This window comes from Brachyhypopomus gauderio, chromosome 17 (genome assembly GCF_052324685.1).
Source record: "Brachyhypopomus gauderio isolate BG-103 chromosome 17, BGAUD_0.2, whole genome shotgun sequence".
Taxonomy (NCBI): Eukaryota; Metazoa; Chordata; class Actinopteri; order Gymnotiformes; family Hypopomidae; genus Brachyhypopomus; species Brachyhypopomus gauderio.
Genome location: NC_135227.1, coordinates 15,842,903 through 15,866,812, shown reverse-complemented (window position 1 = coordinate 15,866,812; position 23,910 = coordinate 15,842,903). Strand labels below are relative to the sequence as shown.

At 44.0% G+C, this 23,910-nt stretch overlaps 1 protein-coding gene across 1 annotated transcript; it reads left to right on the top strand.

The window, feature by feature from the left end:
• The first annotated feature begins 16,352 nt into the window (after nucleotides 1-16,352).
• On the top strand, nucleotides 16,353-21,481 carry zfp36l1a (zinc finger protein 36, C3H type-like 1a). The gene is made up of 2 exons (XM_076977487.1): nucleotides 16,353-16,537; nucleotides 17,880-21,481. The coding sequence occupies exons 1-2, from the start codon at nucleotides 16,496-16,498 to the stop codon at nucleotides 18,951-18,953; spliced, it is 1,116 nt and encodes a 371-aa protein (XP_076833602.1). The 5' UTR covers nucleotides 16,353-16,495; the 3' UTR covers nucleotides 18,954-21,481.
• Nucleotides 21,482-23,910: the final 2,429 nt, after the last annotated feature.

Below are 23,910 nucleotides of genomic sequence, written 5' to 3'. Positions count from 1 at the left end.
CAAGTGGTTTATTTTGTGGAGTCTAACAGCTAAACTCGCTGTTGTTCACTGGAGTTCCAAACACAGCCGGGACTTTGAAAGTTTGCAGTATTTGGTGGCGGTCCTAAAGCCATCCTAGAGTGCGCCGTTTTGCAACACAACTTGCACCACATCCAGTTTTTCTCTCGGCCAATTAAAAGTCACGTAATATTCGGGGAGCGGTGATAACAGACGGATCTGTGTAAGTGAGCTGTGCTTCTTTCTGCCCCCTTTAAGAACAGTAGGTTGTTACGAACAAGTTAAGAAGTGATACACGCTGTACACTCAGCAGCATTCAACAGCTGTTTCCTAAATAGAATGAAACCACGTCTGCTGAATGTGTCAATTAATAATCTTTGTCCACTGACTGCAAACACACCCCACAACCTGGAGGGTGGCACGTATCAAGGAAATAGTTCCACTTGGAGGTTTCGAATCCATCTATGGGGAATATCCCAAAATAAATTCCTCTGTTCTCCCCTATCAGCCCTTATATAAATAAGATATCACCACAGGCACAAGGCACCATGGGAAATAGCCAATCCACTCCTGTAAACATCAGCCAATGACTTCTGGCAGGCTTGTGCTCTCTCCAGAGGCCTGCAGTGGGGAGAGGGGAGGGAGGACCTCAGCTTGGAATTCATAAATAAATCACTTTTTTAGGGCAGGATTATGTGTCCACAGACCCCTTCTTCCCCCCATCCCCTCCCCCACCAAAACAAACAAGGCGAGGCAGAAATAGCTGATTCTAAGCACCACTACAGGAAATTATTTTAGCTTTGGTAATTTGGCCGCTTACTTTACTAGCACTTGCATTACAGTTAAACCCAAACTCATTTAACCTCTCCCCCCTCCTGAAACTCCGGCATGCACACACATACACACACACACTCACAGACCCACACCTGCCCCGCCTCCAGCACCAACTTTAAGAAAGCAGCTGTAGCACTACCATGTATCTAACACCTTTGAAGCTGCAACTAAACCTGTTTCCGTCATCAGCTATGAAAAAGGTCAAATACTGCAAAACAATCTGACATTTATGATAGCGGAGATGTGTGAGCTGTAGTCTGAGGAGTCTCCGTACAAGCGTGGCTTGTTTCTTAACACTTGTTTTTGGGCTCCTTATATCATTCACCCATTCCCAGAGGAAGCCACTCTGGCTCTATTTAAACCCACTTATCCGGGCCCTTCCCGTAATCACCCTCCTGAACAAACACAGAGCCCTGCGAGCACTATGTTTGCTGGGCCATCATTGGTAAGAGTGTTCGTGGTTAGCCCCAAAACAGGCACTCACCTTCTGTTCAATTCTATGGCTCTGCAATGGAAACTCCGAGACATTTAAAAGCCAGTGTCGCCAGAAAACGTTGCAAAACAACAAACAGACGTGGCCTGTATCTGTGTCCCTGACCTCCACGGCCAAACGCGAGGGACCACGTAATTCTGAGAGAGGGAGCTCTGCTCATTCTGGGTAGGAGATATGGGACACGCATTTACTGTATGCTGTGTAATTTCAATTTACTGGAGGGAACATAAACACTTTAGTTTAATATTAGATGGAATATTAGCATTCGATGGAACTCTACTTTGTAAACACAATGCTGTGCGGAGGGTGTGAGGTGGAGATTCCTGTGTGGGCATGGTAAGGCAAGGGTTAAATTCATTTGCTCCTGTGGCCTGCATATGTAGCAGCGTGTGTATTTGCACCCGGACGGCTACCACCTCTGCATGTTCCACTGAGGGAGGGAGAGAGAGAGAGAGAGAGAGAGAGAGAGAGAGAGAGAGAGAGAGAGAGAGAGAGAGAGAGAGAGAGAGAGGGAGGAAAGGGGGAGGTGTGTGTGAGTGAGAAAGAGAGAGAGAGGAAGGGGGGAGGGAGTGTGTGTGTGTGTGTGTGTGTGTGTGTGTGTGTGTGTGTGTGTGTGTGTGTGTGTGTGTGTGTGTGTGTGAGAGAGAGAGAGAGAGAAATAGGGCAAGATGTCCTTTCTCCACATTCTCTTTCTCATATACACACGTGCATACACACACACACACACACATACACACACACACACATATACACACACACACACATATGTACACTCTGACAAAGACACAACTCCTTGTCATTTGCATGTGATGGCGGCCTACAGGATTTCTAAAAGAAAACCTAACTTCAGCACATATACACATATTCAGTAGAGAAATGGCAAACAGGAAGTATAGTGTTCGTTTTATTAAATGCCGCACAGCTGCAGTAGAGAGACATCATTCAAAGGCACGGTGTAGGAAACCTCCATAGCAACAGAATGTTTGCCCAGAGACTAATAATGAAGGGGCATTTTTAAATGATGTGTACAACCATACCAAGTGTTCTATTACCAGATATATGGCCAAACTTCTAGGCCCCATGAGTTTGAAATGCAGTTACATAATTCAGAGCAAATTGTGATCCTTCAAACCCTCTCCCTACCTGCATTTCTCTCTAACTTAGCATACTAACAAAGGGCCTGTCAGCTTCTTAATAGATAACTGAGTCATAAACACACAACACTAAAACTGTGTACTAACAACCATTGTGTCAGAGAGAACAGTTTGTGTCTTTCTATGCCATACCAGGCCAGAAGTATTTCTGCTTAGCTGAGTGCACTAGCAGACTCACACCACTTTGAATCACATTTGATTTGTGTAAAGATAACAGGGAAATGGTATCATAAAGTACTTCAGCTCCACTATGTAGCCCTTGTAGAAATTTTCATACTTACTAATTTTGAGAAAATCTGATTGAACAGATTTGCCACACAGAAATCAATTGGATGTTTTTACACCCAGTGAACTGGGTTTTATTACCGGGAAAACGTCCATTCAGAAGTGCCTCTTAACAGCATTTCTAAAGTTCTGGATTAGGACAAACCTGACACACACACTACGCCTTCATTTAAGCTGGCAAATCTTATTGAGCTGTACTGCATACCCAAACCTTTAAATGTCACTAGAGGGAAAAAAACTGAAGGTTGGATGCTGAAATGTTTTTTTATGTAATAATATACAACAGCGACAACAAAAATAACTTTAAGGAACTTTTGGGGTCTTCTACCCTGAAGCCATTTTCCACTCTACTGGTGCACATCAGGAAATGACTTCACTTCCTAACACCAGGCCTGCTGAGACAAAGGGGAAGTAGCTATTACCATCTGCTGATAAAGTCTTAGATTCAACTATGACGTTGTCTGGCAGTAATAAGAGATTATTAAAAAATCATTAATCAGTATCCTTCCACAACACAGCAGCGAAATGGACATTTCTACTTTTCTGCAATTCTATGTGGATTTGTGTTTGTTTTATTTTTTGTACACAAGGAAACCCCCTACTTCTTATGCACAAATGTCTATCATTCATAAACATAGAGTGACATAAGGGTGTGGAGTCATCACCAGTGACTCCTTCCTCACAGAGCTGGTGTGACATCCGTACAGGTTTGGTGAGTAGGAAAGTAGACAAAGAGACAGACAGAGAGAGAGAGAGAGAGAGAGAGAGAGAGAGAGAGAGAGAGAGAGAGAGAGAGAGAGAGCACTTAGAGGCCATCAACCACATTGTGGAACGATAAAGCTAACTCTCTGAAGGACCACGTTCACTGCTGGATGACTCACAGTGAGCAACTCGGCAGTAAACAATCTGCTATCGAGCACCGCAGGCAGCAGAAGAGTGAGAGTGTGGAGGAAAGTACCCAGAACGCTCCCGTCTCACGGGGAACTCTCCCCTAGTCTCAGCTTATTTCATCTCATTAAACACGCTCTATAAGCATAGGTGCTAAGCAAATGTTAACACTCTTTTGGAATGAATTAAGAATGTCACTCCTGAGACATGGCCGGCATTTCACTGGTGTATTTGGTTTGGATCTTAGCAAATGGCAAAAGTCATAGAGTGCATTGTTTAGCAATAGGGAGCTGGCCGGGTAAATAAGCCCAGCGGGACCGAGCCGGCGGCCTGAGCTTTGGCCTGGGGAGAGAGGCAGCTCAGGGACTCTAGGTCAGCCTGCCTCATACGGTCTGATAACAGAGGACATGCCAGGAAATGGAGGACAGGGGCAAATCACAAAGTCTTGTCCCATTCATAGAACAAGTACACACATAGACACACACACACACACACACACACACACACACACACACACACACACACACACACACACACACACACACAGACAGACACACAGACACACATACGCACATACGCACACACGCACACACACACATACACACATACACACACACACACACACACACACACACACACACACACACACACATACACACACGCACACGCACACGCGCACACACACACACACACACACACACACACACACACACACACACACACAGGCACAAGGTATGACTTACAATGTACATCAATTATCTCACTCTCTAAAAGTTATTTGCATTGAAAACATATATGGAGATTAGAAACCTAACCAGACATGTGGGAGGCTGGCGCTCAGATGGAGGACCATACAAACATTAACCTTCAGATTAGATTATGCATACAGGAAGTGAAAAAAGAGGGAAGTTCTGTATAACCAAAATAGAACCCAAACAAAAAAAAAACATTTTTTGACATAACACTTTGGTCAGGTTTGACAGCAATCACTGTGGTCGTGGTTGTTTGGGAAAACACCGAGAATATCAGACATCATATAATCTCCAAAATGATCACATATTTACACCAACTACTTAATCTAGTGGGGTTTATATAACATTATAACCAAAAGAAACTTGTTTATCTAACAGTTTTCAAATTATATTAAAAGTCACCAATCATTAATTTCCTCTCCTTGAAATAGCTGATATAGTTATTGTTGGAATATTGTTCATTTTTCTCCTAATTACTTGTGCGTTTTTGAATGATGTTCATTTGACAAAAAGAGATTGACTATATAATGAATAAATACAGCATGGTAAAATGATTATTGATTTTATTTAAATGAACAAAATTGTGGAAACTAGGTTTAGAGCCTGATCAGTTTACTGTCTTCCACTTTAGAATATCATGTTTGCTGACTACATCCCTCAATCTTGTAACTACATACTTTTCATAACGGCTTAACTGCTTTAATGTGAATCACTGAGTAATAATCCTGGGGTTTGAGAGGTGAAATATCTCCCTCCTGTCCTTACTTACACGTAATCTCAACATTCTCCATACACTACACATACACTAGGGCCTCTCGTCAGGCCCTATTGGACCCAGAACCCTTTCTGAACCCAAACAAGGAAGAATGGGTCAGAATAACCAAACAAATAAACAAATCTTTACAAAAAAGAATAAGTTCACCTGAACAAACGTGGTCAGACCTGTTCCACTACCCATTTCCAGTGGGTGTAAACAAGCTAGAATCCTGCTTAATTCAGCTCCACTCCACTGAATAACTGTTTATATTACTTAAAATGAGCTTTTCTTCCTGTGGTGATGTTAACATGTCTTTCCTTTCAATGATTTCCACCTTCTCGGGTTTCTGTGATGTATCCATGCAAACAAAATCGTATCCTTGCACTGACGAATGCGGCACAACTGTTTGATTCAAGCTCCAGACAATGAAGGAGAGGCTGTCAGAGAAAGGAATGCTGGGAAAGGTGTGTTTACGGGGCATGTATGTTTCTCTAATGCACAAACAACCAAAGACAACGCGGCTAAAAGTGGACGCATGCAGAAATACGAGTATGATTTGAGGTGAGTATGGGTGAGCTGGTTATTAAACTGCTACACTGATAAGGAGAGATACATGTTATATAAAGCAGAGCTGAATGGTGATAATGAGAGAGAGCCCCAGTGTGCTATAGTCCTGCAGGGCACAGCCAATTTTGAGTTTGTCTTGTCTCCTGGAGGACAGAAGGCCAGCGGCTTGGTGATATCAGGAAGGAAGGTCTGCCTCGCCCCGCCCACCCCCCAATTGAGCCCATGCCTGGCTCCCCTCTCTCTGGCTAGCCCTCCACCTCCCCACTGCTGAAGAAATAAATAAACCCCAAGTACAGCAGGCCCCACACCTCCACCCACGCCCTCCTCTCCACTCCTCCGAACGCCCCCTCCCGCCTCTCGCACTGACAGCTGTCTCTGATTACGAGTGTGAAAAACGGAGCAGTCACGGCAACCATCTCCCCTCCAGCATTCCTGCGGCATGACTCCGCACTTTCTCCCTAATGGCGTTCTCCTCCCTTCGTTTTCTCTCCCTCTCTCCTACACTCCCCCACTCCCACCAACCCCTCTTATTTCCACTTCCTCTTACCGTTTCTTCTTAGGCACTTCTTCCGAACTCCTGCAGTTGCACTACAAAGAATGGAAGAATAACAGGGCTTTTGAAATTAAAAGGGGGAGAGATTAATCAGAAAGCTAAATAGAAACCAGGTCATATGGTGGGCAGAGACAGAGACAGAGAGAGAGAGAGAGAGAGAGAGAGAGAGAGAGAGAGAGAGAGAGAGAGAATCGTGGGGTATCTCAGAGTGTGCGTCAGAGTGAGAGAGAAATATTTGTGGGCTGCATGAATGAATGTGAGTGGGGGGGTGTGCTGCAGATTTGTGAGGTTCTTTAGATGATTAGATGTGTAAGGGGTTTATGGAGATGTGGGGGCATGAGTGAAATGGAAGGAACTGTATGTAGTTTACAGTCATGAGGAAAGAGAGGGCGGTAATCAGAGGTTCTAGAGCACTGAATCTTGCTTCTATAACCCTTTACGTCACCACAGAACCAGTAAACATATACGGTCATCCTTAAGCCATAGAGAAGCCCAACCTCAAGCTCCTTCCTAGCCAGCATATTTCACTTTACAGTACGACCACATTTACAACACATCAAAATTATCTCATTGTAATTGCAACCTGTTTCAAGGGTTTCGTTCCTGTGAGTGTTGTGCTTCAAGTTCAGCATGTATTTGCTCGGGGGCTGTCACGAGACGAGCGTGGTGGAGCGGCCCGTCATCCAGCCTCTCCCGGCGGACAACTGCTGAGGCACTTCCAGATGTTTCCTGTGCTGTCACTCTCCGCAGCGAGCGGGAATGAAGTAACGCGAAGCCGGAGCCACATTCCCTTCAGCTTAGCAAGCAGTTCTTAGCACGGCTCGTAATTATTGCCATGGATTTGGGCTCTTACAGCACGGGTTTCGACTGTACAATAAACTGTAGGTTTTATGCAACTTCCTCTCGCAGCTGTAATGTTGTCTTGCGTCTGCCGGCCACGGACGGGGTGTTAGGAGAGACAGTGAATTATATCTACGTGGTTGGGCCGTTGAGCTCACAATTAGGCACAGCCATTAGCATTAACAAAAAACAGCACTGAAATGTGTTCCTTTTTAAACACGGCCTACTTAACTAGGAGCTCAAGGCCAAAGCTCTTCTTGAAAATGTGAAAAATCTCGATTGCAAATTAGTTTAACAAGGCTTTTCCTGTTGCTTTATCAGGCCTTGCTCACTCGAAACGTATGTCGCTGGACTCGTCGTGTTCCAAAGGAATGAGCTGGAGAGGAAAGCCAGTGGCTATTTAGTGGGCATGCGCAGTATCGCAGCCTAGCAGATGCCTCGTGTCAGGTTTCATAAACAATCGGAACATTTTCGGCCATCACTCCGTTAAACTGGACAAGCAATGTGCTTTTAATATGGACATTTGAAGCTCAAACATTTCCAGGGAGCCATGCATGCTCCCATTTCATCATGAAAAATTATGACTGTGCCTTTTACAGCCTGCCCTTCCTCAACTTAGTCATCCCCTCTCCCTCTTCCCCCCCTCTCTCTTTCTCTCTCTCTCTCTCTTTTAACCGGAACCCATGAGTATGCAATTGCTCTGGTCTGGACAAGCAGAGAAGTCTTGTTCTATGACCATAGTTAGCAACAGTACAACAAATAAGAGAAGATCAATGTTTAACACCAGTCTACCTTTGACCTCTTTGTGTCACTGGGCATGGACATCAGTGCCTCACAGGAGAGAACGCAGAGGTAATGCATAATGAGCAGAAACTTGGAATAGGTAGATCTGAAAGGAAAACCTTCTCATATTACTGCTTTAACATTTTCACCTTTGTCAGCATATCTTCGAAGATTCATGACTGATAAAACACTGAAGGAGAACCCATGAGATTGCTGCAGTCCTTCTGCAAGCCTACTAGATTGGAACCGAGAGAAATTAATATTACAAACGGAAGTACGTGCACACACACACACACACACACACACACACACACACACACACACACACACACACACAAACATGCACAAACCACTTAAATAAAAACATCAAAACAGAGATTTTCCACTGTTCTCCTCTTTCAGTGAACTGCATGTGGCAGAGTTGGAGGCAGTTCTGATGTTATCTCAGACCTGTAGTCGTTACAAGACCTCACCACATCGACTGTAAAGGTCACAGCCTCTTCAACCCCCTGCAGAAAATCTCCATTCACTATAAGTGTGACTCATTTTAGGAATGGAACACAGATTCCCCCAGTGAGTCTACAGTATGCTTGTACTGTACAGAACATCTTAGAAGTCTCCCACTCAGGTCACATGACTGCAAGACGTACCGTCATATATAACATCACAGGGATTTAATAATAATATTGATGACTATAAATCATTTTCAATAAATTGAGAAGTCAATATCACAGAGTGACCAGGCAGACGACCCTCAGGCTAAACGCAGTACCAAACGACTTTATTAAATCATATGCCACTGATAGGACCATGAGTCATATATTGTTGGGTTCTTTTTGTTTGTTTGTTAGGTGTTAGTTAAGTGTATAGCAGTTGAACAGTTGATCTATAATGCAGCTAGTCATTTGGGAAGCCATGAACTGACCTTATCCTGATCTCTTGTTTCTTGCAAACATTAGTGTAGGCCACATATATGCAGACTCACCCCTGATTGTTTCAATTAAAAAAAAAGTTGTATTACTGAGGTCACATATTAAATGTATTAATAGCCTCTTCCCCTCCGGCGGGTATAGTTCTCATCTGGAAACCATTCTGTCCACTTTTTCCTTATTTCAGAGAACCACATTAGTTGGAGGCCTGGACAGCATGGGTGGTGGTCAAGCACCGAGCCAGTAATGTCAATAAGAACTGAAGCAGCCTCCCAGTGTTTGCCAGTCACTGATACTGCAGTGGGGACCTTAGCAAGACAGCACTTAGAAGCTGAAGCTAGTGAGAGTAATCGCTGGGAAAGTGTATGGGTTCATGTGGAGATGGGGAGGACTCAGCCCACAGGAGGAGAACGGGCCTGTAGCAGGCATCAAGGACTCCAGAGAGAGTCCAGCGGTGGAGAATGTCTGGTGAATGTGTTCTGATATGGAATAGAGGGTCAGTGGCTCATGAAGCCCCGTTTCTGGAAAAGTCATCAGATGTTACTGGATTTCACAGAGCATGTAGGCACACAAGGCAAAACAAAATGCAGACCAGCGCTATTAAATGCAGCACGGAAAGAGTTTCCATACGCCACTGTCACACAACAGACGTGATGTTGGGACGCAGAACAGGGCCGACAAAACAGTGCGGCCAGCCGTGTGAGACTGGCCTTTGAGAAATGGAGTTGGCTTGGAGAGGCTGAGGTTAGGGGCTTGTATATGCGTGGGTATGCCAGCAATATCCACAATGGACACACAGGGTGGAGGCCTTAATTGATTCCAGTTTCCTGCTGGCTCTCACTCTCTTTCTCTCTCTCTCTCTCTCTCTCTCTCTCTCTCTCTCTCTCTCTCTCTCTCTCTCTCTCTCTCTCTCTCTCACACACACACACACACACACACACACACACACACACACACACATCTGCACATAAAGATGCATGTATTATTGAAAGAAAAACATAAATAGAGGGGGGTAACAAATATAAAGCATACCTTAACAAGCAGAGATAATAGTCAGAGCGAAGCCTTAGCTCTTTGCTTGAAGCATGGTAAAAAGCTCAAATGCGGCCCAGCGCAGCCGGGATCCAGGCCCGAGCTCTGATCTGGAACAGCTCAGTCCAATGCAGAAGCACAAGGGAACGCTGAACAGCAAATGAGCTGATTAGTTCCTTTATGAAACCCGAGGACCCGCACAGCTGCACCTCAGCCGTGCTCCACTGACAGAAAGGCACTAAGGTGGGGGTCTCTGCTACATCTGCTCCAGAGCCCGATAGCCAAGAGCGAGACTGAAATACTTTCCATAAACAGAAGCAGGTATACTCCTTGGATGAGTCAAAAAATGACGGCATTTCATACTTTGTCAGCGAAAGGTTTGGGATATTCAAATAGTCTCTACCCACTTCAAGTTTAGCTTTTTCTGCTAGGCTTGGAAAGAATCTGAATGAGCTTACAGAATGAATGCATGATAAACCTTCTACTAATGGCCATAAACACATCTTGTTTGGCTATGACTCACCCAGGCCTATTTTCTCTGCATCCTGAAAGAAATGAAAATGAGATTAAAGGGAATCTGAAAGCACTGAGTGCTCTTCCTGGTGATCCAATGTTTCAATGATAACTTCGAAACGAATGTTTTTACATTAACTTTGCAAGTGTTTGTTTCTCAAGGAAAGAGCTTGTTTAAGGAAAGAAATTGGCATGAACTCACTAGTCTTTTACCAAACTGATATTTTAAGAGTCCCAGACTTCATGCCTGGACTATAGCCAGTGAAAGAAATGTTTTCAAAGTACATTTCTCTGCGTATGATTGAAACCATTCGTGAAATCAAAATCAAAGGTCAGGCATTGATCTTTTTTGGCAGGCCAGGGCACATGAAAGCCTGTTTAAATCCTCTGTCTTACTTGTTCTCAGGATGAAAACTGAGAAAAGGGGCAATTTACAGCATTGTGGTTACACTGCCTCTGCCCACATACCTTCGTCATTGCACAGTAAGTTGTTCTTTCCCATCCTAATCGTTAATACAAGAAATAACTAGTGGTATGGAAGCATAACAGTGAAAGCTGGGAGTTCAGAGAACATTTATGGGTCTTTTATAAGTTTTTGGCATGACAGGTTGGAGACACCTGTAGCTTTGTTATGGGAGTAAGTATCATGGTGAGTTTAATGTACCTCCGTTGACCACATTCCAGAACAGTAATCCCATAATGGTCATAAGTGCATCCATACAAAACACATAAAATCAGCACCCATGCAAACACACAAGTAGAAACCAGGGACAAATGTAGTGTCACATGGGCAGCGTTTAAGAGTAGAGCTACTGGGTAGAAAAGGATCAAACAGACACTTTCAGGCAGAGAGAGAGAGAGAGAGAGAGATCAGATGATGTTTACAAGCAACACTCTTTGAAAAGTGATCTTAGGATTAATTTTTCATATTTTAACATGCATCTTCTACTAAGAATTGAAATAGATCCATAAGAACCTTAAACATCAGAATAAAAATCCTCAGTGATAACATTTCATGTCTAACTGCTCCTGCGTGTAACATCTTCACAAATCATCATCAAATCAGCCTCGGAGCTTCTAGTTCAGCTGATGTGGCTTTCAGCAGACACGTGGTGCGGGTAAGTCTAGTCCAGCGATGGGACACGTGGTGCGGGTAAGTCTAGTCCAGCGATGGGACACGTGGTGCGTGTAAGTCTAGTCCAGCGATGGGACACGTGGTGCGGGTAAGTCTAGTCCAGCGATGGGACACGTGGTGCGGGTAAGTCTAGTCCAGCGATGGGACACGTGGTGCGTGTAAGTCTAGTCCAGCGATGGGACACGTGGTGCGGGTAAGTCTAGTCCAGCGATAGGACACGTGGTGCGGGTAAGTCTAGTCCAGCGATGGGACACGTGGTGCGGGTAAGTCTAGTCCAGCGATGGGACACGTGGTGCGGGTAAGTCTAGTCCAGCGATGGGACACGTGGTGCGGGTAAGTCTAGTCCAGCGATGGGACACATGGTGCGGGTAAGTCTAGTCCAGCGATGGCCACACAGGTGAAGCACATGGCTGGGGGGTGGAGGACGTGAAAACAGAATAACAGATGGACCAAGGGCAGTTCTCACAGAGAGAACAGCTTCCTCTCTTCCTGCGCTAGCCGCAACTCGCCAAGACCATTGATTTTGCTAGCAAAGAGCCTATTAATATCTCGTTTCAGTGACGACCACAGAATGACCATGACACCAGTTTCTGGGTCAGGTCAAAAGACACCCCACCCTGGGGAGGCCCTGTTCTTACAACTCAGTAAAGACCAGTCTGTTTCTATCAGGTAAATAAATATTACTGCAATATAATATGGACTTAATGGCATGTATTATATGTATAACTGCATTTTGCAGTTGTGATTATATAAATGATGGATGTGTTTGATGATGGCTATGGCACACTGGGTGTAAGGATGGACCAGTGGTCTCATTCCACTCCTTCCTCTTGGTCAGGCGGGACAGGAAACCTGGTCAGAGAGGAAACTGACTGTACTGTTCACATGCTAACGTCTATGGTCACACTCTGCAGTCAGCAAGTTCTATTTCAATAACCACTGTCATTGGACTCTGTTTCCCCTTATTAAACCTTCACACCTTTTTTCCTCCCTTCAGGTCTAGGGGTTATTGCCATTCATTGGGTTTATAGTCTTGTGCATGGCCCAATAAATATGTGGGCTTCACAGGTTTATAAAAAAGGGATGAAGGTTGAGAAAGAATACCCAAATGGAGGAAAGTGTGGTATCGTTCTTTTAGGATCATGTTCCTGCACATGGATTAAACCAAGTCTTGGACTAAATTGCCATGCCAATGATAAATCACCACTGAAAATTCTTTAATCTAGGTCTGGGCAACTGGGGAACTGATTCTATATATCCTGAGTGCCAGCCTAAATAAATTAATAAATAAAAACCTACATCATACTGGTGAGCCCCAAAGCTCACGCTCTTCTTCTTGTATACACCAGTAAGCACATCTGAAGAGGCCGGCAAGTCAGACCACACGTATTTGTGTGCTCCCCTTCGATAACAGACGTCCCTGCATAAAAAGAAGACGGGGGGGGGGGGGGGGGGACTGGTCCTTCAGAAGTTTCATGGGAACAGAGTGACTCGAGAAGACATGTGGTACACCACTAACAGTTCTGTGGCCGAGCTTTTATGGTCAATTAATTTCTCCTCATTTTAATTTTCCTCCCTCTGAAAAAGCTCAGCTTGAGTGGCACGAAACCGACAGATGGACCAAAGTCAAAGAATGAATATTACACGTGATTTACAGCAAACTAAGTACAAAAGTCATATCCTTTTATTATCTAATACAAGAAAAAGTGAAATGTGAAATATAAAACAAACCTGGCTTCAACAAAACTGCCAAAAATTGTATTTGAAAACCCAAACCAATTATATATCTTGTGACTTAAAGATTTTTTTTGTTTATTTTTTTGTTTGTTTATTTTTTTTACAAATAAAAGACTTTCTAAAAACCTGCTACAATCTTAAATCTTTAACAATCTTAAATTCCATCTGACGTTCTTCCATATGCTATGCAGTCAAACAACAGCTAAAGCAGAGACTTGGAGAGGTTAAAGCACAGTGAGTGTTTACTCCCTCTACAGGTCAGCAGACAGTAAAAGCTCTCTGTAAAAACACGGCTTTAAAGGAGTAGGCACACAGTAATATTCAGTGATGACTCTAAACTGAAAACTTTACACTATCATCAGATTATGTTAGTTCATAGTATGATGAACAGAATATCATATGATTTTATTAATACATTTTGAGTCATGAATAAAAAAATAAACACCAAATTAGACATAAAAGCATAAGCAGTGGTTTGTAGATAAAGTATTAGATTATCTACATGTGGTAATACAATCTATCTTCTCAATCTCAAAAGGTTTAGGCACACCGGTACTTCCTGTTGAGATTGTGGATAAGATTAATTTCATCAGTAAGTTGTAGACCCTTTCAAGCACAGACATGGTTTGCATTGCTCCCTGTAGCTATAGCCTCGTCTCCCCAGGGGAGCCTTTTCTGGGTGGCGAAAACTTGTAAAATATATTTTATGTGGAAAAAAAACACACACACCTTCCACCTTGCAGTCTCTAAACAGCATGAATGCCAAGTCTCCAGATCAGAGCACATGAAGCTCAGCCCAGTACGGGGTTCAGGTGAGCTGCTTCAGAGACGCCCCTTCACTGCTCATTTATTCAAGGATACAGCAGACAGAGAGCACAGTGAGAAGACTCCCATCTTGTAGCTGTGCTGAGGTTGAAAGGGGGAATGTTTTTACACCCTCACACCCCCATACACACGCTCACACATGCGTGCACACACACACACACACACACACACACACACACACACACACACACCCTGGAGGGTAGCAATAAATGTCACTTGTAAATCTTCTCCCTTCACTCTCCTTTTTTTTGTAAACAACTTATTTTCTTCTCCGGGGCTCTGCTTATTCCTTTAGTCCTTCGCTAATGACACAGAGCATGACGGTGCACGTACCCAAGACAAGTCATGGAACAGGAGGAGAAAGACTTGCGCTGGCCACAATGGATTTGGATTGAGTTACACTGTGGTAAAAAAAAAAAAGATTTCATAGTTCTCACTGTTATCTAGGACTAGAATGAATATCAGAATTTGGTGAGGCCGCGCTGGTTTTGAATTTCTTTTGCAGGCACAAAACCAGTCTGAAATAGTAGACCTCATAAGCAGCCTCTTTAGAGATCAAAGATCATTAGATGAACCAAGGTATTTCAGGAGACCCAATATGAACAATCACCTTATCTCAAATTTATCACTTAAAATGCTTAGACAACTGTTTGGTAACCCTACAGTACCTCAGCAAATAATGCCAGTTTATATGTAGTTATATTATCATTATGGTCGAATATGTGCAGTGTGTTTCTGTGTCTTAAGTGGTTCTGTGTACATCCTCTCATAGTGAAGGGTTAAATCCTCTAGGACTGCACAGGAAAATCCCAGATGTGATGTTTCAAGCTAACAATTAAGTGTTGGCTACATTAATTGCAAAGCAGATATGTAGTTAAAGCCCAAGGACATCACCACAGTTGTGCCTCAGAATAAACAAACTGCATTTAAACTGACTCATTTAAACTGACTCATTTAAAGGATGTTGTTTGTGTAATAGTTTAATGGCCATACAACATTGGTCCGGCGAAATCCTTTTGTACACGAGATGATTGTTAAAGCAAAAAAAAAACAAGTAAGTATGTTTTATACCTGAAAACCAATGACAAATAAACAAATAAACAAACCTAAAAAATAAACATTGTGTGTTCAGTAGGATACAGACACTTGCTTCATTCACAAAGCTCGCCACTTTGACATGATGCCCATTCAGTCACACAAGACAGACAAGAAACACCTAATTAGAATAATTGTTATTCACCAGCAATGTATTTAAGGTAGAAAATACATAACAAACGTTTGGCTCACGGGTCATGAATAACCAAATATTTCGACTGCATTAATTAGCCTCCACCTGTCAGTGGATCACAAACTTCCTCACTGACAGAGAGCAGCAGGTGAGGCTGGGAAAGATCACCTCAGGAACCAGGACCATCAGCACAGGAGCTCCTCAAGGCTGTGTTCTCTCCCCTCTGCTCTTCTCACGGTACACAAATGAGTGTACAGTCAAAATACTGAGGTTTGCAGATGATATGACAGTCACTGGTCTCATCAACGACGAGTCTGCTTATAGGCAGCTGGTCGAGCATGTGGTCCTATGGATCCCCCCCCCCTCCAGCACTCACCGTCCTCAACAGTACTGTGGCGGCTGTAGACTCCTACAAGCACCTGAAATGGGATTGCAACACCCCGTCTTTCTCGCCGTCAAGAGAGCGCAGCTTCCTGCTTCAGCTGTACTTCCTGCGTCAGCTGAGGAAGTTCAACCTGCCTCCTGAAGCTGAAGGTGTCCTGTTCACTGTAATTTCCGGATGCATTTAGCACTTTATTGTAACATACAACTCTGCACATGTTAAGTTTAGTGGTGTGTGCGTGTCCAGGTTGTGTAATATTTTGTGTAATGTTTTCAGTTGTAATGCACTGTGAGCTACTGTGACCAAACACAAATTCCTTGTATGTGTGAGCATACTTGGCAAAAAAAAAGACCGATTCCGCTTATTATTTGCAAGTTAACCACGCGTGCATTTTATTAATCAACATTTGCAAGGCAATCTTGTATGCAATACGTCCTGGAATAGAACTAGAAATTAATCGTTACTTTCAAGTTGATTCAGGCACAAAACACTGCGAAGTAAGAAAATGCGTGCCCCGCAAAGTCTGAGGGAGTAACGGAAAGAGAGAGAGAGAGAGAAAAAAAACTTGACAAGAAAAAAAGGAAGAAAGAAACGCCCTTTGACGCTTTCGTAGCCCCTCCTGCGTGGATCTATAAAGGCGGCGCAGCGCGTGCGGCCAGGGAAGAGGGGGTTCTGTTCTATGGGCGACAAAAGTTCACGCGATAAGAACCCGCTCGTGCACAAAAAAACAACAAAAAAAAAAACAACAAAAACAACATCATCATCATAACGCAGCGTTTCTTTTTTTTATTTTATATTCCTTACTTCGAAGATGACATCGCTCTTTGACTTCAGCGAAGTTATCAACAACAAGGTAGGAAGTGTGCGGCCGCTGACGGGTTTGCGCGCTTATCCGCGCAGCTGCGGAATGCGAGGGGCGCTTTGGCGCACTGGCTCAAAACACGGCTGAAATAGGGTCATTTCTTAAAAAAAACATAATAACATTGTCTTGCTCGCAACGGTAGAGTGTAGTGTTTGTATGATCGTGTGAGCTGGCTAAAGCAAAGCGGCAGCAGTCGGAGATTTTAGTGACATGTTGAACTGTGGGCCGAGTGCACGTCGTGGTGCTGCACGCTTCTGGCGGGCGGACTTCACACGATCGCCCTGCCACACTTTTACTGCCCATTATAGCCGGTTATTGGGGTTTTTTCCTTTTTTGCAATGAACAAAACTTGAACGAGTTTGCTACGTGAGCGCGTTTCCGTTCGTGTGGCCAGAATCTTTACTTTTGTTGGCGTTTCCGTTTCACAGCCACTGAACTTGGTGCGTGTTGCTGAAGCCTAACGGGAGTTAAATGGCCAAACTCTTCAACACAGAATTGAGGAGCCTTTACAAAATGCCACTTGAGAGGAGAACTCGGATAAAACTTCTGCATTTGTTGGGGGAAATGCCAAGTTATCAGCTAGCTTTCGACTAGCTTCATAACTTGCTTCTTTAGTTGTCTGACTAACCCAGCTGGGTAGTGTTGGTGTCCTCCGCGATTAGAGGTGGTTTTACGGGCTGGTTGTGGTACTAACTGATCTGAATTCAACATGTACGCGGGGAGGAAGTTTAAAGTTGGCTCCTTGTAAACACAAACACTCAAAAACGAGCGCTGTAGCAGTGAACTTTTTATCACAATATAAACTTGGCTACGTTCAGCTGTAGCTTGTGCTGTGTGGCAGCTAGATGTTTTGTCTGGTTTAAAAAAAGAAACGTGCTTAGGTTTTACGTGACTCATTAGATATGGTGTTGATTAGATATGCCATGTCGCAGACCATCATGAAGTTTTATCATTAGACCACAAACCGACGTGCCCTTGTAGTTGGCCACGGTACTGATCGTAGGGACTACGGATCTTCTTGATCGGTCTTCCCGCATAACCCTGTTGCTCACACCCGCCTTCTTGCGTTTCATTTACTTACGCAGCCATGCATTCCTTTGATGGGCGACTTGCCAAACCAGCTGTTCTTTAGGCCTGCGTTTGCTAATGTGTTTAAAATGAAATCATCCCATGTTTTTCCATCACCAATACAGCTCAAAATGAGCTTAATTTGTTTTTTTCCCCATTCATACCTCACCTAAAATATCAGACCTACAAACAAACCTATGTATGTAACATAAATATAAACTGTGTTGTAATCGACCGTCCCTGTTTTCCCTTGTCACCTTTACAGAACAACAAAATGCTGAATTACAACAACAACATCCTCAGTGCTCCACATGCCATGTCTGTGCCCTGCACTGGAGCGAATCTGCCCATCTCCAACCCCACCGGGAGCCTGCTGGACAGGAAGGCTGTGGGGACTCCCTCCATCGGTGGGGTTTACCAGCGACGGCACTCTGTCACTTTGCCCAGCAGCAAGCTCAACCAGAACCAGTTCCTGAACAACGGCAAGGCGGACCCGGCCCTGCTGGTCTCCGGGATGGGTAACGGCGGCAGCAGCAACAAAGAGAACCGGCTTCGGGACAGATCCTTTTCCGAGACTGGGGAGCGCCTTCTGCAGAAGTGCGTTGGTTCTGGGGGTCCGGGCGGCAGCCAGGTGAACTCCAGCCGCTACAAGACGGAGCTGTGCAGGCCCTTCGAGGAGAACGGCGCCTGCAAATATGGTGACAAGTGCCAGTTTGCGCATGGCATGCACGAGCTACGCAGCCTGTCCCGCCACCCCAAGTACAAGACTGAGCTGTGTCGTACCTTCCACACCATCGGCTTCTGCCCCTACGGCCCGCGCTGCCACTTCATCCACAACGCCGAGGAGCGCCGGGGCCCCCCGCCCGCCCCTACCCCGCTCTCAGCCTCCAACAAGCTGGAGAGGCCACGCCTGCAGCACAGCTACAGCTTCGCCGGCTTCCCCAGCTCCGGCGGTCTGAGGGACAGCCCCACCTCGGTCACGCCTCCCCCCATGTTTTCCCCGGACGAGCTGCCCGAGTGGCCCAGCAGCAACCCCTTCACGTACTCCAGCCAGGAGCTGGCCAACCTCTTCGGCCCCAGCCTGGGCGGCGGACCCTCGTCCGGCCCGGACCCCGCCGCCCAAGCCCCGCCCTCTCCGTCTGCGACCCCTTACTACTTTAGGCCCATGTCCGAGTCTCCCCACCGCTACGAGTCTCCGTCCAGTCAACCAGACTCCCTCTCTGACCAGGAGGGCTACCAGAGCAGCTGTGGTGGGAGCCTGAGTGGTTCCGAGTCACCCGGGCTCGACACCACCCGTCGGCTGCCCATCTTCAGCAGGCTCTCCATCTCCGACGACTAAGGTGCACACGGCCTGATCCTCCATTGCACGCAGCAGCAGTGGGTGGGGAGCATGAGAGATGAGCTTGCTTTTTTGCTCTCCCTCCATCTCTCTATCTCTCTACCTCCTCTACCACTCTTTAGCCTACTAGGGGCAGTAGAACTCCCTCGTTGTATCACTTAGGCTTTAAAAAAACAAAAAAAGGAAAAAAAAGATGCAGTGAATTAAGGGAACTCTCACTTCCGGTCTTTATGTAACCACAACAAGCAAAAAAAAGTCCCTTTGGTCCACAACCTGGTATGTTCTTGCTGCCTTGGCTTCATCTCATAGATGCCCTGCCATGACACACGAGACTGTGCCAAAACAACTAGAGCAGGAAGTGGATTGGTAGAAGGTAAGAGACTGTTTTTCCAGGTGCTACTGCTGCAGTAGTGCATAGCAGTGCCAGAGGTGGCACACTGAGGGGATGGTTCAGCGTTGACGATCCTCCCAACACCCTCCCGGACCATAGTACCATCTCCCCCATAGTACCACTCGAGGACAATGTCTGTCTGCTAAATGGATTTGCTAAAATTATACTTAGATCATTCACAACTGTGTGATGCAGATTAACTTAAAAGGAGGTGAGGGGAGGGAAAACAAGTGCCTGGGGTTTATCAAGTAAGCATTGAGGTGAAAGAGACTAATCATCTCTTCTGTAGCTTTTTGTGGCCTGGTATAGTAGGTCTTGCTTCGAGCACTCTGTGGCCCTGCTCTTAGACGGCAGTGCAAGTCCTTCTGCAGGAAGGAGCTTCTCGTGACGTTGAAAATGGGAGTTCCAGAACACATTTGGCACATTCTGTTTTTATCACGTGCTGCCTGCTCCAGCTCGTTTTTTTTTTTCCTTCTTTCTTTCTCTTTTTTTTTTTCTCTCCCCTTTTCTTGAAAGTAGCACAAAGCCCTGAGATTGGATTCTTCCACTCGAAAAAGGAACAATTCCGCTGTCCCCTACCCCAGTTTCCCCATTGTGGCTGGTCACTTGGTGTTTGTTGGGAAGGGAATGCTTAAGTGGTTGTTAAACCTTTTAAAGACTGATTTCCACCCCCACTTTCCAATCAGAGGGGAATTTCAGCATTCCCAAGGTGCAGCTGAACTTCCTGCAAGTTCCCTTTAGATCTCCAAGCTAATTTGCTTGTCCATAGAATCTGCTCAGTGGAGTGCTGGGTAATTCATCACTTCTCCCACCTTCTTTTGTTTGACGTATTGTCATTGTTTATGGTTATATTATTATTGTTGTTTGGAAAAGAAAACTTTCAGACAGAAGGTTTTGCTTGTCACTGCTTATTTAACTTATCAAACATATTTATTGGTGATCATATGCATTTTTTTGTTAATTTTGTTTGTATTTATCTTGATAATGAAACGATAGAATATATTTTCTTTTATGTTAAATTATGATCTTCTGTATTAATCTTAAGATTGTGAAGACTTGTCAACTTTCTTTTTTCACAGTTTAATATATTGTACTACAATGACTCGTTTGCAACTACACTTTGGAAAAAAAAATGAAACTTAATTTAAAGCAAAAACAAACAAATCCTCTGCGTTTTGATTATTTATTATAGATTTTTCATTCTTTTTTCCCAAATATTGGACTGCAACACCATTAGGCCTAATGTTTTTGATCTAGATATTTGGACTCACTAGAAAGCTTGATGTCAGTACATTTGACCTTTATTTCTGTAGTCAGTCTTCAGTTGTTGCACCCCCACTTTTTTGTTGTTTTTCCTTTGGTGTTTTTACTTGAGGCAAGTCTAATCCTCATGTGTAGCATTTTTTGCCCTTAGTACCAGAGGTGGTAGTGGATGATACAGCACCAGTGTAAACGAATCTACAGAAGTGTAGATTGTAAAGCACTAGATACCCTGGTGTGAGAATTCTTCAGTGGCACGAATTTGTCAGAACACAGTTACGAGAGATGGAAGTTCAATTCAGGATGAAATTTCATGGCCTTAAAAGTTATTGCTTCCATTTGAAGTACCACCCTGAAGTGCATTTTAACGATTTGTTTGGTGAGATGATTGTTCAGCATGATTATCATTGCAGGTTACAAAACTTCAGTGTTAAAAGCAGTTCCTCCAGTTACATGAACTTGACGTGAATTTGACGAATTGCGGGCAATAACTGTGACCAAACGGGTTGAAGAATGGGTGTCCTCGGTTGTTTCTGATTGGTTTTTGGAACTCTTCCTCCAGCCCAAATGTAAATAAAGTGCCTCTTTTTTATACATTCCAATGAGCTTATGCTCCCTGCCTTGAATAATGATGCAGAAGATGATAAAATGTTTGAGTAGGTTCGCCTTGTTTCCCTAGTTGATGGAATTGAAGATTTGAAAAGATGGGTTAACAAGATGGACACAAAGAAAATATCTAGCCTAAACTGTTGAATGTATTTTTTTAAACAGCTTTTGCTGTTCACTACAGTAATTTCTGTGAGTTTATATAAAATTGCTTTTTTTGTAATGACTGATTGCAGTTAAAACCAATAAACCCCATATTTTTCAGAAAATATCCAGTGTGGAGTGTTGTTTGTGATTTGAGTTAACGGAGGGGACCTCATTGTGGAATACTGATAAGCTGAATCACAGTAGGAACGTTCTTCTGGCAGTTCTTATCCACCCTCGCTGACCACCATGGCTTACCTAATCATTGTAGAGATGACGGAGCAACAAGAATGTTCCAAAACTCTACCACAGCATACCAAACTCCACCATGTGCACATGGACGTGTTTGTAGGGAGTTTGGAAGAAAATGGCCCCCATTGGTTGTCTGGAAAGGACTGGCAGGGTATTGACCTGACCGAGATCAAACTTCAACTGAGTGAGACTGCACAGAGGGACTGGTGGGAAATGCCACCCTGGTTTCCCTTGAACATCGTTTACAGGGACTGGGAGTTGAGCTCTTGGAACGGCAAACTAGTCCCAGAAAAGCCATGCAGTAACAACCTCGACTGTGTTCTGAGGTGACTGGAATCCTGGGGTCATGCGTTCAAAGTGTTGTCAAGAAGGCTGGTGTGCCTTGGTATTATGTAACTCCAAGGTAATTGAAAAAATACACATTTTCAGTTATCTATATAAGGTCAATTGACTTGTGTAATTCATGGAATGGTGATCCTAAGATCACGATCTAAGAAAATGGGAGAAGCCCAGGATAGGAATTACATAATATAAATTAAATTATAAATGCTTTAATTTATATCACACAAAATCACACATGGTTTGCTATACATTGATAAGCTGGTGACACTTTATGGTTACATAACGATTTGGTGGTTCTAAGCTAAGAATGAAAGAACATTTAAACAAAAAATACTTAAAATGTGATACCAACTGTTTGTCAGGTGAGTGGCAGTGTGAGAGTTAGCTATCAACCACCACGCTTTCCGGACTATGTACTCTCTTAGACCACATGCCTCCTGCGTGATATGAAACAAAGAGCTGTTTCCTGTTTATGAGGTGCTTGCTAAGTCTATGTATAAGCTACACTGATATGCACATATTACAAAAGTGCAGGATGTGGATTTACGCTCAAGGTGGGTGGAGGTTTGTGTGTGTGTGTGTGTGTGTTTCTTTATATAGGCCTACCTGCAGTGCAAACTCCCAGGCACTTAGTGCAGACAGGTTTCCATCACCTGCACAATGGAAATCTGACAGATACTGGAAACACTGTAACTGCGTGTTTGAATTCATTTTGTATGGTGGTGAGTCCAGACATAGCTGAGAATCTGCTCTCTGCTCATAAAGAACTACTCTGTTGTGCAGCTGGCTATATTGAGCAAGACTCCTGCAGTTGCTAGACTTTGTAATTCCTCTATCAGGGACTGGACTTCTCTGTTTGAAAAGGCAGAAAGTAAACAGAACATTTGTTAATTTTGCTCTTTCCCTCGTAACAGGTTAAACCCTAGTAGAAAGTGAGGGGATGGCTTAACTGGGGCGAACTGTATGGATTGGGTTTCCTCTGAAGCAGCATTCCCCAAATCTTGGAAAGCCACAGTTGGTTCTGTTTTCTCCTCTCTAAAACACATCTGAATTGACTTATGAAAGTCTCCAAAAATAGCCCACAAGTTGAATCAGGTACTGGGGCTGTGCAGAAACATTACCCTCAAGGAGTGGGTCTGAGGTACACTGCTCTTCAAACGGGTGCAACTATTTCAACCATTAGACCTAGTTCTGGGCATAAATATTGCTGAAATATTACTGAATTGCAAATCATAGATTTCTCATAGACAAAACCCATTATTAGCACATATCCCAATAGTTTAAGATTGCAACACAAGCAAACCTGTTGACAGAGTGAAGAAGGACATACTGATATACTTATCTGTATATCTGGAGAATTGGGGCATTAAAACAGCTATAGCATGTCTAGAGATAAGCCACCAATCAGTAAAGTGTACCGTTGAAGCCTAGCTATAATTTTGCTCAAAGTGTTTGTGTGTGGATAGAATAAACCTGGTAGCCAGACTAGTAAATTAATAAAAACCCTCCAATGGTATGAATGTCTGTCAGGCAGGAGTTGGCTTATCACACACTTTTTTTTCTTTTCTTTTTTCTTTCTTTACTGCAGAAAGCAACCTTTGACCTACCAAAAAAAAAAAAAGACAAACATGGAAACAAGTACACAGAGAGCACGGGGTGTGGAGAGCGCAAAGTATGTGTGGTTTGGGAAATGGTGTCTTACGTCTCAGATACTGAGCGGGGCTATCTGTCCATACGCAGAGAGAGTTTCAGCAGAGTCTGCAGTGTGAGGGCAGACCTGGTTCACTCTGTCATGGCTCCCATCCATTGCATTGGCGGTTCAGAACAAAGGGACTAATGTGTTTACACCAATATAACGATGAAAATGAAATTGCAAATAAGAGTGAAGTGAAAAGGAAAAAAAAAAACAAACAAAAAGCCCCTGACACAGAGCGGTTGGTTACAGACTCTCTGGGCACCCGC